General features: G+C 39.3%; 1 protein-coding gene across 2 annotated transcripts in view; it reads left to right on the forward strand.

Annotated features, from left to right (window-relative positions):
- The first annotated feature begins 1,453 nt into the window (after window positions 1-1,453).
- The window catches only part of SUMF1 (sulfatase modifying factor 1), a 104,144-nt gene continuing 91,689 nt past the window's right edge, over window positions 1,454-13,908 (forward strand). For both annotated transcript variants that reach the window (XM_017512645.1, XM_017512647.1), the window contains exon 1: window positions 1,454-1,766. In XM_017512645.1, coding sequence (XP_017368134.1) covers window positions 1,491-1,766 — 276 coding nt within the window. In that variant the 5' untranslated portion in view covers window positions 1,454-1,490. The remainder of the gene's footprint in view (window positions 1,767-13,908) is intronic.

Here is a 13,908-nt window from a genome sequence, read left to right on the forward strand (position 1 = left end):
TGATCCTCCTGCCTCAACCTCCTAAGTAGCTGGGACCACAGGTGTGCCTCATCATAGCCAGCTAATTTTTCTTAATTTTTTTATAGAGACAAGGTCTTGCTACGTTGCCCAGGGTAGTCTCAAGTTCCTGGACTCTATCGATTTTCCTGCCTCAACCTCCTAAAATGCTGGAATTACAGGCATGAGCCACGGTGCCTTGCTGATCTTTTCTTTATGCTAAAAAAATTCAAATGTATACTACATTAGAATAGTGCAATAAAAACCCAGATGCCCATGAACTAGCTATGACAGTTATCAACTCATGGCCAGTCATGCTTCATCTTTAGCCAGACTCTGATTACCCATTTTTTGGGAAGCAAATCCTTGACTGCCTATATTTTTATCCTATGTATTTCAGTATATATATATATATATATATATATATATATATATATATATNTATATATATATATATATATATATATATATATATATATATATCGAGGGGATTCTTTTAAAAACCATACCCACAAATACCATTATTACTCCTAAAAGCCTAAAAACAAAATTTACAGTAATTTCTTATTTTTATCAAATGTCATAATTTGATTTAGTGGTCAAATTTCCCTGATTATCTCAAAAAATTTGAAATCAGTAGGCCTGAATTGGTATTTAGGTAAGATTCATACATTGCAGTTGGCTGCTATGTTCCTTTTAATCTGTTTTTCCTTCATTTTCTTTTTGTTTTTGTTTTGCACTTTGTTTGCTTACAAAACTGCAGAACAGTGGTTCTTAAACGTAAGTGTGAATTAGAATCATCTGGAAAGCTTGTGAAACCCCGGATTGCTGTGCCCCGTCCCCAGGGATTCTGATTCGGTATTGCATTTCTAACATGTTCCCAGGTGGTGCTGACACTGCGCTCAGGAATGACACTTCAAGAACCATTGTTCTGCATATATCACAGTCTGGATTTCCTTAACTGTATCCCTTGGTGAAGTGTCCTTCCACATGTTCATCTTCCTCTCTGTTTCTTGTTAGGAGGAACGTATTTAATTGTCTGCAGTACAACATAATGGTTAAAACTCAGGATTTAAAGTTAGATTCCCTGTATTTAAATCTTGCTTTTGATATTTATTTGTCATAGGATCTGGGTAAGTCACTTAACTGTTCTGTGAACCCAACATTACAGGGCCTTTGTGAGGATTAAATGAGATTTTAAAAAGTGAAATGCTTAGCATAGTACTCTGGCACTTAGGAAATGCCCAACAAATTTGATTGTCATCTTTCAACCAAGAAATCATAAAGCGGTGCACGGTCTGTGGAAGGCCTTGAGTTTTGTGTTTTGTTGTGTTTTGACGTCAGCACAGGGAAGCAGGAACGCCTAAGAAGTACCTGAAGAAGGGTGGAGAAGAGCAACTCTCCTGGCCACTACGTGAGTGAACTCAAACTTCTGCCCCTTTAAGGAGGGCTCAGCCACGTGACCCACCGTATCACGTGGCCCGCGGGACAACATGGCTGCGCCCGAGTCAGGGCTGGTTTGTGGACGCTGCCCTGAGCTGGGTCGCGTTCTCTTGCTGCTGCTGCTCTTGCTGCTGTGTGGAGCCGCAGGGAGCGAGAGCGAGGAGGCTGGGACCGGTGCGGGTGCGGGGTCCCTTGCGGGTTCTTGCGGCTGTGGCACGCCGCAGCGGCCTGGGGCCCATGGCAGTTCGGCGGCCGCTCACCGATACTCGCGGGAGGCTAACGCTCCGGGCCCTTTACCCGGAGAGCGGCCGCTCTCGCACTCGAAGGTGCTACCTCGATTCCTCCGAGGCGGGTGGGATCTGCTGGGTTCCTGGATGGGGTTGGAGTAGGCAAAGCAAGAGAATAGTAGGAAGGGAAGTAAAGGTTATAACCACACCTCAAATCGGGCACCTGCTGATCCCGTTTGAGGGGTTCCTTCTCTGCCTCACCGGAAGACTCCGTTTAATTGAACATTAGGGAGTTTGGTTGGAGGATTATTGCTACTTCTTTACCCCCTATTTCTTCCTCCCTCTAACCTATTCTCTTGATGTGGATCTCAGAATTTTTAAGTCAATCAATTATGGATTAAGTAATCATTTTCTCTCTTATTAACTGAATAAATTAGGATCCTGGGTCTCAGTGTCTTCAACAGGGTGGGTTGTATACTTATCTGTAGTCTCCTCCAGTAGACTTTGCTTGAGGACAAGGGCTTGTATTGTTTATCCTGCTGTTCTTAGCACTTCAGCACATAGGAAGGACTGAGCAAACTGTAGTTGTTTTATTAATATTATTTATCTGTGTCTTGCATGGCGCCTTGATGTGTTAAGTTGTAGGATATATAACTACTACTGGCCTGTTGTGGTGGCTCACGCCTGTAATCCCAGCACTTTGGGAGGCCAAGGCGGGTAGACCACGAGGTCCAGAGTTCGAGATCAGCCTGGCCAACGTGGTGAAACCCCGCCTTTACTAAAAATACAAAAACTAGCCAGGCGTGGTGGTGGGCGCCTGTAATCCCAGCTACTTGGGAGGCTGAGGCAGGAGAATTGCTTGTACTCAGGAGGTGGAGGTTCCAGTGAGCTGAAATTGTGCCACTGCACTCCACCCTGGGCGACAGAGCAAGAGTCTGTCTCAGAAAATAAATGAATGAATGTTACTTCATTCTGTCTGCCAGGTATTTTGCATATTGGTGTGTTGCTGGAACAACTTGTAGGACTAGAAGTCAGGTCATCTCACTCTTGAACTGGTGCTCCATCTTGTTTACTTAGTGCACCCTATCTTTTTCCCATCCCATTTTTCTTTCCTTTGGGTTAATCCTGACCAGTGTTTAAGACTTAGGTGAGAGGTAACATCCACAGCAGGTTTCACCGGACCTCCTCTCTCTCGCCTTCAGTATTTCGGTATCCTGCCTCAGCAGTATGTGTTTACTCTGGCATAACAATTATTAAAGATGTTTTTCTGCTGATGTCTCTCCCCAACTGGGCTGTGAGGGTGATGAGGTCAGGACCGTGATTTAGTCTGTCAGGTGTAGAGTGTAGGAAGTTGATAGGTGAGTTTCTCATTGTTTTTCCATCCTGTATAATTTTGGGCCTTTAAAGTTTTTCCTGTTACCCTTAGAGCATGCTCTGTAGTATTGTTTATCTTTTCGGTGGTAAAGACTTCTGGTTACTGTTTTAGTGTGTATTGGCCATATTTGATTTTAATTCCTCTCTACTCTCTAACTTGCCTGATTGATAATCAGTCTCTTCCTTTTTTTGGAGAGGGAGTCTTGCTTTGTCACCCAGGCTGCTAGGCTGGAGTGCAGTGGCGCAATCCTGGCTCACTACAACCTCTGCGTCCCAGGTTCAAACAATTCTCCTGCCCCAGCCTCCTAGTAGCTAGGACTACAGGCACACACTGCCATACCTGGCTAATTTTTTGTATTTTAGTAGAGACAGGGTTTCACCATGTTGCCCTGGCTGGTATTAAACTCCTGAGCTCAGGCAGTCCGCCCACTTTGGCCTCCCAAGGTGCTAGGAGTACAGGCTTGAGACACCACACCTGGCCTATCTCTCCCTCTTTCTAAGGAGAAATCCTTACATCTGTTTATCTGTTTTTTAATAGGGCAGCTGTCTCACTTGCATGTACACATTGGCCTGTCTCAAAATTTTGTCTTGATTCCGGGGGCAAGTACTGAACATTCCTCATTTTTAAACATTCCATTTTCCTATGGGTTCCAGAATGAGATGTGGATGCTAGAATCTTTTGGATTATGTTTACAAGATGTACGTTTTTCATCCCTATAGAATGTTTTTATGGGTCATCCCTATAGAGTGTTTTTATGCTATATGGGTCATCTTTGGCCAGTTCTTTTAGTCTGCTTTCTACAATGTTTAGGGGCATCTCAGTTATTAACAAATTAGTGGTTGATGAGAATATACCTTCAAGCCTTCAAAGGCCCAGCCTAATGACTGAATCTGACGGAAGTCTTGTTATCAAGACCGTGTTGTCATAGCAGATTGTTCTTTATCTGTTTTCCTTGGTTTCAGATGTTTTAGTTCATGTGCATATGACTTTGGTCTAATTCTAGCACTTAGCCATTTATTCTGAATTCAGGAACTCCAATATTTCAGGAGAAGTAAATGATCACAGTTGTGGTTCTGCCTTTTTTTCCATCTTTGTTTTCTGTTTATCTGATACATTACAATATAAGACTTGTTATTTAAGATTTGTCCTATGTGCTGGGCATACAGAAAAGAAAAAGACTCATATACTCCCCATAAGGCATTTACACTCTGGTAGGTGTTTCCCTCTCTCTCTCTCTCTCTCTCTCTCTCTCTCTCTCTCTCTCTCTCACTCTCTCTCACACACACACACACACACACACACACACACACACACACAAGCATCATTTTTCTGTAGTGAGAAGACTATAGGAGGAGTGTGTCCTGAGTACCTGGAGAGGAAGAAATAATTCATTCTTCATGGACAAGTCAAGTAGTGCCTCAAAGAAAGGTCACATTTGAGCTAGGCGTCTGAGAAGATATTTTCAGGAGCTGGGAATGGAATTTCAGATTTAAGGACATTCCAAGAAGGAGAAGAGCATGAGCACATGGCACATTGTGGAAATTCATGGTGTGTGCTGGGAAACATAAGTGAGTTAAGGTCTTCTTGGAGTGACATATTTATACTAACACTTTTTAGATGAGTCGTTTTGTTTGGGCTTTTGAATTTTCAGTTTCACTGGATAGTTGCGGCAATTAGAACTGTCTGGGAAACACTATAGACATTTAAAAAATTGATGTATATTCCCTCTGGTTACAAAAATACAATTCTCATTGAGAAAATTATCCTAACAGTTTTCTGCACGGCTTCCTATTTTGTAACAAGGAAGCAAAGTATTTTAGTCTGCTTGTATCTTTTAGACTTATTTGAAAGTCATTTAGGATCATGAGGTGGTAACATTGTAGGTGGCATGTCTGTAGTATGGATAAAGTCAGTCTTGATTGCCTGAGGAAATTTCTGACCCGTAATGCTTCCCTGGGCATCCAGGCACAATTAAGTGCTGTCTCTTCCATGAAACCTTTCTATTTCCTACAAAGTAGTTTTTCTATCCTCCCAATTCCCATAGCTTATTCTGTTGTCGTTTGATGACAACTTGTATATTTTCTGTAATGTAGTGCTAGTTGTGTAGTTGTCCGATATACTATATTGGAAGCATTTTTAGGTGTTTTAATCTCTATATCCTCCAAGTGCCTTATACATTTTAGTCATTTTGTAATAATTTCTTGAATGACCTGTCTCCTTTTTTGGTGGATACAATATTGATAAACTGCCTTGGGAATAAAGAATGTCACATACTTTTTTCAAGAAACATTTGTAAAATATTCTTTTGCTGTATTCATCCTCCCAAGAATCCTGTGAGAGAGCCGTCTCCCACTTTACAGATGAGGCAGCTGAAGCTTAATGGAATCATATAGCTCAGAACTGCAAGAAACTTTGAATGTCATTTCATCTATGATTAGTGTCTGTCTGTAGAGGCAGTAGGGTGACAGAATGGTATAGATAGGTAAGTCCTGTATAGATAGATAAGGCAGGAGTTTGTGGACAGATCCAGAGGACATGCTTCTCTTAGTCACCCAGCTTTTTCATGAGCCTTATTTTAATTAATTTTTATTAGAGGGGACTCAGGACAATAGCCTTTAGCTTTCAGTGTTAGCATAAAGAGAGGAAAGAAGGAAAAGGAGAAGAGTTACATTCCATTTTTGTGTATAAGACAAAAATCTTACAGTGGCAAGTAAAAAAGACGACTGGCTTAAGCAGGAAAAAACTGAAGCAGGCGGGGACATTTATAGCTCTCCTAGTTTGGAAGTTCAAGAGTAAATATGTCCCCAGACACTCCCGGATGCAGGGCCTCAGGCCGCATCTCCATGGCCTTTCTCTTTGGCTGTCTCTTTGTTCTGCGTTGGCTCCATTGTCAGGTAATGTCCCTTCTCCTACTGATAAAATAGAAAAAGTTCTTTCCTGGTAGCTGTAACAAAAGTTCAAAGATGAGCTTTGATTGGGTTTTGGGCCTATCCCTAATTATATCTCTGTGGTCTAAAGAATGCTATGGTTGGCCAGGCTTGGTGGGCGGTGGGAAGTGGGATAGAGTCATCCAGTACACCTGCGCCACTTAACTTAATAAATGGTTTTGGAGAGGAACTTCAGTATTTTACAAGAAATAGAGGGAATGGGTGTTGGATGGACCAAAATAGCAGTGCCCACTACATATGGCCTGGGTGTGTAGCCCAAATGTGGTTCTGTTATTCCAATGAATAATAGAGTTATTCTTGACTTCACTTATACTTCTGGCTTCAGTGGCTGTGGCAGAAGCTGTGGTGTGGTGGGGGAGGGTTTATCTCACCTTCAGATTGGAGGAGATTTGGATTGTTTGAATTTGGACCTTCAATGAAGACTTGATTAAAATGGTCCTTTTTATGTGGCTTAGGGTCCTACACAGTGAGACACTTGATGCTCTGGTTTTCACTTGAATGACCTTTGACATTTGTAGGATAAAAGACTTTATTTCACTAGTATGTATGAGAAATTATGATCCACTCAGAGTGATCCAGGCTATTTTAATCTTTAGCCTCCAAGCCTCCAGAATGGAAACTTGGCTATCTCTGATGATTAATGAAAGAAGAAAAAAAAAAAAAAAAAAAAAAAAAAAAAAAAAAAAAAAAAAAAAAAAAAAAAAAAAAAAAAAAGAAGGCCAGAAGTCCACAGTGGAAGTCATGATTGCATTAGCATCGTTGGTACTCACCTTGAGGGAGAAGATGAGAAAAACCAGATGATTGTAAAAGTTCACTAGGAACAATGGGTACAGCTTCCTGTGGGCCTTTGAGCTGAGGGACGAACAACTGTTCTCATAAAGGGAAGTATTTGTCTGCCACAGGAAAGCTTTTTCTTTAAGTCTTATGAAATCTTTTATTAGAGCCTCTTCATCATTTTAAGACTACACTTGAAACTTTTGTCTGAAGGCTTCAATTTTTCTACCACTTTGTGGAGCTGCTTAAAATACTGATTTCTCTTCTTAGGACTGGGTTATCGTGTGCCCCAGCTCTTATAGTACAGTGAGAATAATGGACAAACCTAGCTCAGTCCTTGACCTGCATCTGTGAAACAGGTTTTACTGTGATGTCATGTTATGCATATCTAGAACTATTATAAATTAAATAGCATTTTATAATTATAGTTATGCATAATTCAAATGATAAATTCCTCATTACAGTCATGACCTCATTCAATTATTAAAGATTTTTTGTGTCTCCTGTGGACCATGCAGCATGCTAGGCACTGAGGATATAGAAAAAGATTTATTTCTGTTCCCCAAAGAGCATAAGTTCTAGAGAAGATGAAAATACAGAATTAAGATACTCTGGATGGGATGCGGTGGCTTATGCCTATAAGCCCAGCACTTTGGGAGGCTGAGGCAGGAGAATCACTTGAAGTCGGAAGTTGGAGACCAGCCTGGGCAACAGAACAATACCTCGTGTCTACCAAAAAAAAAAAAAATTGGCTGGGTGTGGTGGTGCTCACCTGTAGTCCTAGCTACATAGAGGCTGAGGTGGGAGAATTGCTTGAGCCCAGGAGATCAAGGTTGCTGTGAGCTGTGATCATGCCACTGCACTCCAGCGTGGGCTACAGAGAGGGACTCCGTGTCTTAAAAATACACACACACACACACACACACACACACACACACACACACACACACTATGTGTGTCAGTTATTAGGATGAATAAAGGTATTCATTAGAGGGACCAAAATGAAGAGCACATGAGCTAGAGAGGTGTGCAGGCAGGAGAGTCCTCCTGGAGGTGATCCTTGCACCATGACATCATTTATAAAGAGACAAAGTGGTTTATGGAAACGCAGGTGAAATACAGCGTGAGAGAGTGTGAGCTATGAGCTCTGATGTTTATGTATGTTATTCTGAAAGGTGATAGGAATTCTTGCTTACTAGGAATTTTAAGTAGGAAAGTAGTATGGTCAGATTGACAATTTCTTTTTTTAAATAGTACGTTTACGTAGTTTAAAAAATTTAAAACATATATAGAAGAGTATATAATGAATAATTTTTCATTATATACATTATTTTACCTAATAACCTGTCCCCTCAGACAATGCAACCAGAATGCATTTCTTTATTTCTCCAGAGCTATGTTCTGCAAATATAAGCAAATACAAAAATACGTGAATGTATATCCCTCAACCTACTTTCTCGCTAATGACAACACACCATATTTAGCATCTGTGCACCTTGCTTTGTTCATGTAGCTCATCATGGCGAGATCTTCCCCTATCAATATATCAAAAGCTTCCTTTTTTATCCCCCTCTTCTTTTTGCTTTTCTTATGGCTGCTTAATTTTCCATTTTATTGAAACCCCACAATTTACTTAAAATGAGCCTACTATTGATGGACATTTAGGTTGTTTCCAACCTTTTTCTGTTGGAAAATTGTGTTGGGTACAGAAGACTGACATTTTCAGAAGCATTAGTAGGGGCTTAAATATTTGTTGAATGAATTATTGAACGGAAGATAGATGAGTTGGAAGCAAGTGGGGATGTGAAAGGTAGAGATTGAAGACAGGAACACCAATTAGAAGGTGTCTGCAGTTATCTGGGGATAGAAAAGAGGGAGCAATTAGAGGATACATATTTAGGAGATCCGGTGAGACTAGATGGCCTGTCCGATGTTGGGGGTAGGGGACACAAGTAGTCAAGGTTGATTTATTGGGAAAATAGTAATGCATTGGACAAATAAAAACATTTATTACTAATTTATCATAGATGAAAATAGCACCATTTTTATTGGGATATACATGCATAGAATCAAAGCGACCGCTAGCAAGGAAAGCCAGTGGAAATAGAAAGTATAATCAATGATTGTGGATTCCTAATTTCTGTTTCTAATGCTTCTGCTCTTATTGCTAAGTGACTCTTTATCCAACTAGTTAGCTCTCCTTGACTTCTTTTTTTCCCCCCTCTCTAATTGGAGCCCTTTTTTTTTTAAATTTTATTTTTGATGGACAAATAATTATATAGTAATTTGTAGGGTACAATGTGATGTTTTGATATGTGTTTACATTGTGGAATGAGTAAATCAAGCTAATTAACAAATCTATCACTTCACATATATATTGTGGTGAAAACATTTAAAATCCATTTTTTTTTTTGAGTCGGAGTTTCGCTCTTGTTGCCCAGGCTGGAGTGCAATGGCGCGATCTCGGCTCACCGCAACCTCTGCCTCCTGGGTTCAGGCAATTCTCCTGCCTCAGCCTCCTGAGTAGCTGGGATTACAGGCACATGCCACCATGCCCAGCTAATTTTTTGTAAAAAATCCATTTTTTAATAATTGTGAAATATATAATGCATTATTTATTATGGCCACTGCTCTGCAATACATCACTAAAGCTTATTTCTTCTGTGTAACTGAAATTTTGTACTGTTTGATCAGCAGATTTCTTTCCCCATTTTCCCCCCTTCCCAGGCCTCTGACAACCACCATTCTACTGTCTACTTCGATTAATTCAACTTTTTTAGATTCCACATATGAGTGAGATCATCAAGTTATTTGTCATTTTGTGCTTGGCTCATTTCACATAGCATACCATTCTCTAGTTTCATCCATGCTGTCATAAATGACAGAGTATTTTTCTTTTTTAAGGCTGAAAAGTATTCTGATTTACATATATAAATGTGTGTGTGTGTGTGTGTGTGTGTGTGTGTGTATGGCATTTTTGTTAGCCATTTATCTGATAAGGAACACTTAGGTTGCTTCTGTATCTTAGTGATTGTGACTAATGCTGCCATTATTATGGGAATGTAGATTTTTTTTTTTCGCCATACTGGTTTGATTTCATTTGGCCATATGCCCAGATGTGGAATAGCTGGGTCATACGGTAATTCTGTTTGTAGTTTTCTGAGGAACTTCCATATTGTTTTCCATAATGTTAATTTACATTCTCACCAGCAGTGCACAGGTTTTTTTTTTTTGTCTACACCTTTTCCAACACTTGTTATTTTTCATCTTTTTGATGAAAGCCATTCTAACAGCTATGAGGTGATAGCACATTGTGGTTTTAATTTGCATTTTCCTGGTGAGTAGTGATGACAAGCATTTTTTCTTATATCTGTTGGCCATTTGTATGTCCTTTGAACAATGTTGGTTCAGGTCCTTTGCCCATATTTAAATTGACTTCTTTGTTTTCTTGATATTGAGTTGAATTCTTTATATATTTTGAATATTAACCCCATGTAAGATGCATGATTTGCAAAGATTTTCACCCATTCTGGGATATCTCTCCACTCTGTTGTTTCCTTTGCTGTACAGAAGCCTTTTGATTTGATGCAATTCTGTTTGTTTATTTTTGCTTTTGTTGCCTATGCTTTTGGGGTCAAGTTCAAGAAGCCTTTGCCAGGCCAATGTCATGGAGCTTCTTTTCCCAGTGTTTTCTTCTAGTGGTTTTATAGTTTCAGGCCAGACACTTAAGTCTTGAATACAGCTTGAGCTGATTTTTCTGTAAATTGTGAGATAAGGATCTAATTTCATTCTCCTACATGTGGATATTCAGTTTTCCCAGTACCATTTTTTGAACAATTTTCCTTTCTCCATTGTGTTTTCTTGGTGCCTTTGTTGAAAGTCAATTGACAGCAAATGCATGAGTTTATTTCTGGGCTCTTTATCCTGTTCCATTGGTTTATGTGTTAGCTTTTGTGCCAGTACCATGCCATTTGATTAGGTTTGTAGTATATTTTAGAGTCAGGTATGTGCACTCCACCTTTGTTCTTTTTGCTCAAAATTACTTTGGCTCTTTGGGGTCTTTTGCAGTTCCATACAAACTTTAGGATTTTTTTTTCTGTTTCCTTGAAATGACATTGGAATTTTGATAGGGATTACATTGAATCTGTGCATTGCTTTGGGTACTATGGACATTTTAATATTAATTTATTTAATCCAAGAACGTAGGTACCTTTCCATTTATTTGTCTTTTTATACTATTTTTCATCAGTGTCCTGTAGTTTTCAGTATATAGTTCTTTCACCTCTTTGGTTAAATTTACTCCTAAGTGTCTTTTAAAAATTTGAGCTATTGTGAATGGGATTGATTTCTTAATATCTTTTTCAGATAGTTCATTGTTAGTATAAAGAAATGCTGCTGATTTTTACATGTTGATTTTTGTGTCCTGCAACTTTACTGAATTCATACATCAGTTCTGACAGTTTTTTGGTGGAGTCATTAGGGTTTCTGTATACAAGATCATGCCATGTACCATCAGGGACAATATAATGTCTTTGTTTCCAGCTTGGATGTTGTTTCTTTCTCTTGCCTAACTGCTCTGTCTAGGACTTCCAGTATTATATGGAATACAAGTGGCAAGAGTATGCATCTTTGGCTTGTTCTGAATCTAAGAGGAAAAGCTTTCAGTTTTTTCCCGTTGAGTATAATGTTAGCTGTAGGCTTTTCATATATGGCTCGCGTTAAGGTACGTTGCTTCTGCGTTTAACTTGTCAAGAGTTTTTATCATGAAAATATGTTGAATTTTGTCAGTGCCTCTCTGCATATATTAAGGTGAATATTTGGTTTTGTCCTTCATTCTGCTAACATGGTGTATCACATTTCTAGATTTGCATGTGTTGAACCATCTTTTGATCCTAGGGATAAACCCCACTTAATTTTGGTATATGATCTCTTTAATGTACTGCTGAATTCAGTTTGCTAATATTTTATTAGAATGTTTGCATCTTTGTTCATCAGGGATATTGGCCTGTAATTTTTTTTTTCTTGTTATAGCAGTAATTTTGTCTGTCTTTGGTATCAATGTAATGCTGGTATCATAAAATGAGTTTGGAAGTGTTTTCTCTTCTTCATTTTTTTGGAAGACTTTGAGAAGTATTGATATTAGTTCTTCTCTAAATTAGAATTCTGCCATGAAGCTATCTGGTTCTGGACTTTTGTTGATGGAAAATCATTATTATTATTATTGTTATTAGAGACAGAGTCTTGCTCTCTCACCCAGACTGGAGTACAGTGGCAAGATCTTGGCCCACTGTAACCTCTGCCTTCCAGGTTCCAGTGATTCTCCTGCCTTGGCCTCCCTGAGTGGCAGGGATTACAGGCCTGTGCCACCATGCTTGGCTAATTTTTTTGTATTTTTAGTAGAGGCGGGGTTTTGCAACGTTGCTAGGCTGGCCTTGAACTCTTGACCTCAGGTGAGGTCTACCTGCCTCGGCCTCCCAAAGTGCTGGGATTATAGGCATGAGGCACCATGCCTGACCAGTTTTTAAAATTATTTATTCAGTCTCCTTATTTGTTATCAATCTGTTCAGGTTTTCTACTTCTTATTGATTCAGTCATCATAGGCTGTATATTTCTAGGATTTTATCCATTTTTTTCAAGGTTATCAAATTTGTATATGCAGGATATAATTGTTGTGATCCATTTTATTCTGTGATATTGAACCCTTGTTTATAGGTGAGGGACTTGGCAAGTCCTAAGCTGCTGAGGAGTCTACTAATTGACTCACTCAAATGATTTGAAAATAAGATATTGTGTCCGTAAAGATGTGTTTCTGTTAGATGGTAGGCTTGAAGGCCTGTGGCTGTTGAACAAATTGAGATATAATTCATATAGCATACAATTCACTCTTTCACCATGTACAATTCAGTGGGTTTTAGTATAGTTATGAGCTGTTACAACTATCACTGTCTAAGTCCAGAACATTTCATTATCTCAAGAAGAAACCCTATGCCCATTATCAACTATTCCCCATTCCTGCCTCCCCCTATCCTCTGGCAACCACTAATCTACTTTGTGTCTCTTTGCATTTGCCTATTCTGGACATTTCATATGAATAGATTCATACAATATGCGGCCCTTTGTGAGTGGATCCTTTCACTTAGTATAGTGTTTTCAAGGTTCACCCATGTTATAGCATGAACCAACACATTTCTTTTTATGTCTGAATATTATTCCATTTTATGGATATACCATATTTTGTTTATATATTCATCAGTTGATAGACATTTGGATTTTTTCTGCTTTTTTGGCAATTATGAATAATGCTGCTATGAATGTTTTTATACAAGTTTTTGCATGGACATGTTTCTCTTGGGTATATACCTAGGAGAACTGCAGGGTCATGTGATATCTCTTTGTTTAGCTCTTTGAGAAACTGCTTTTCCAAAGAGCCAAACAAACTATTTTACATTCCCACCAGCAATATATGAGGGTTCCAATTTTTTCACATCCTCATCAGCACTTGTTATTGTGTCTTTTCGTTATAGCCGTGTTAGTGATCAGGAAGTGGAACCTCATTATAGTTTTGATTTGCATGTCCCTAATGACTCATGATGTTGAGCATGGACCTGCATTTTTTAACTGAAAATTTTCAGTGTAATCCTCAGATTCTGTGCTTAGTGTTGGGAATACAGCTGGGAACAAGGCAGCCCAGTTGCTGTCTTCTTGGAGTTTAGCGTTCATGTGGGAAGGTAGATAGGAGCAAAGTAATTGTAATTAGGGTTTTTATAAGGAATTATACAACACATAGTCCCTTAGTAAACTTTAAAATTTTCTATTTTAGTGATGTAAGCCTTTTTTATGATTGTTAGAGGCCAAAATTCATGCAATGGGGATTTAAAGATATCATAAATTGCATTTTTGCATGTGCTTTGAAAAATGATTCAATGCTGGGTGCAGTGGCTCACGCCTATAATGCCGACACTTTGGGAGGATGAGGCAGGCAAATCACGAGGTCAGGAGATCGAGACCATCCTGGCCAACATGGTGAAACTCCGTCTCTACTAAAATACAAAAAAGCAGCTGGGCGTGGTGGCGTGCGCCTATAGTCCCAGCTACTCAGGAGGCTGAAGCAGGGGAATCGTTTGATCCCAGGGAGGCGGAGGTT

Source organism: Cebus imitator, unplaced genomic scaffold, assembly GCF_001604975.1.
Source record: "Cebus imitator isolate Cc_AM_T3 unplaced genomic scaffold, Cebus_imitator-1.0 Scaffold474, whole genome shotgun sequence".
NCBI lineage: Eukaryota > Metazoa > Chordata > Mammalia > Primates > Cebidae > Cebus > Cebus imitator.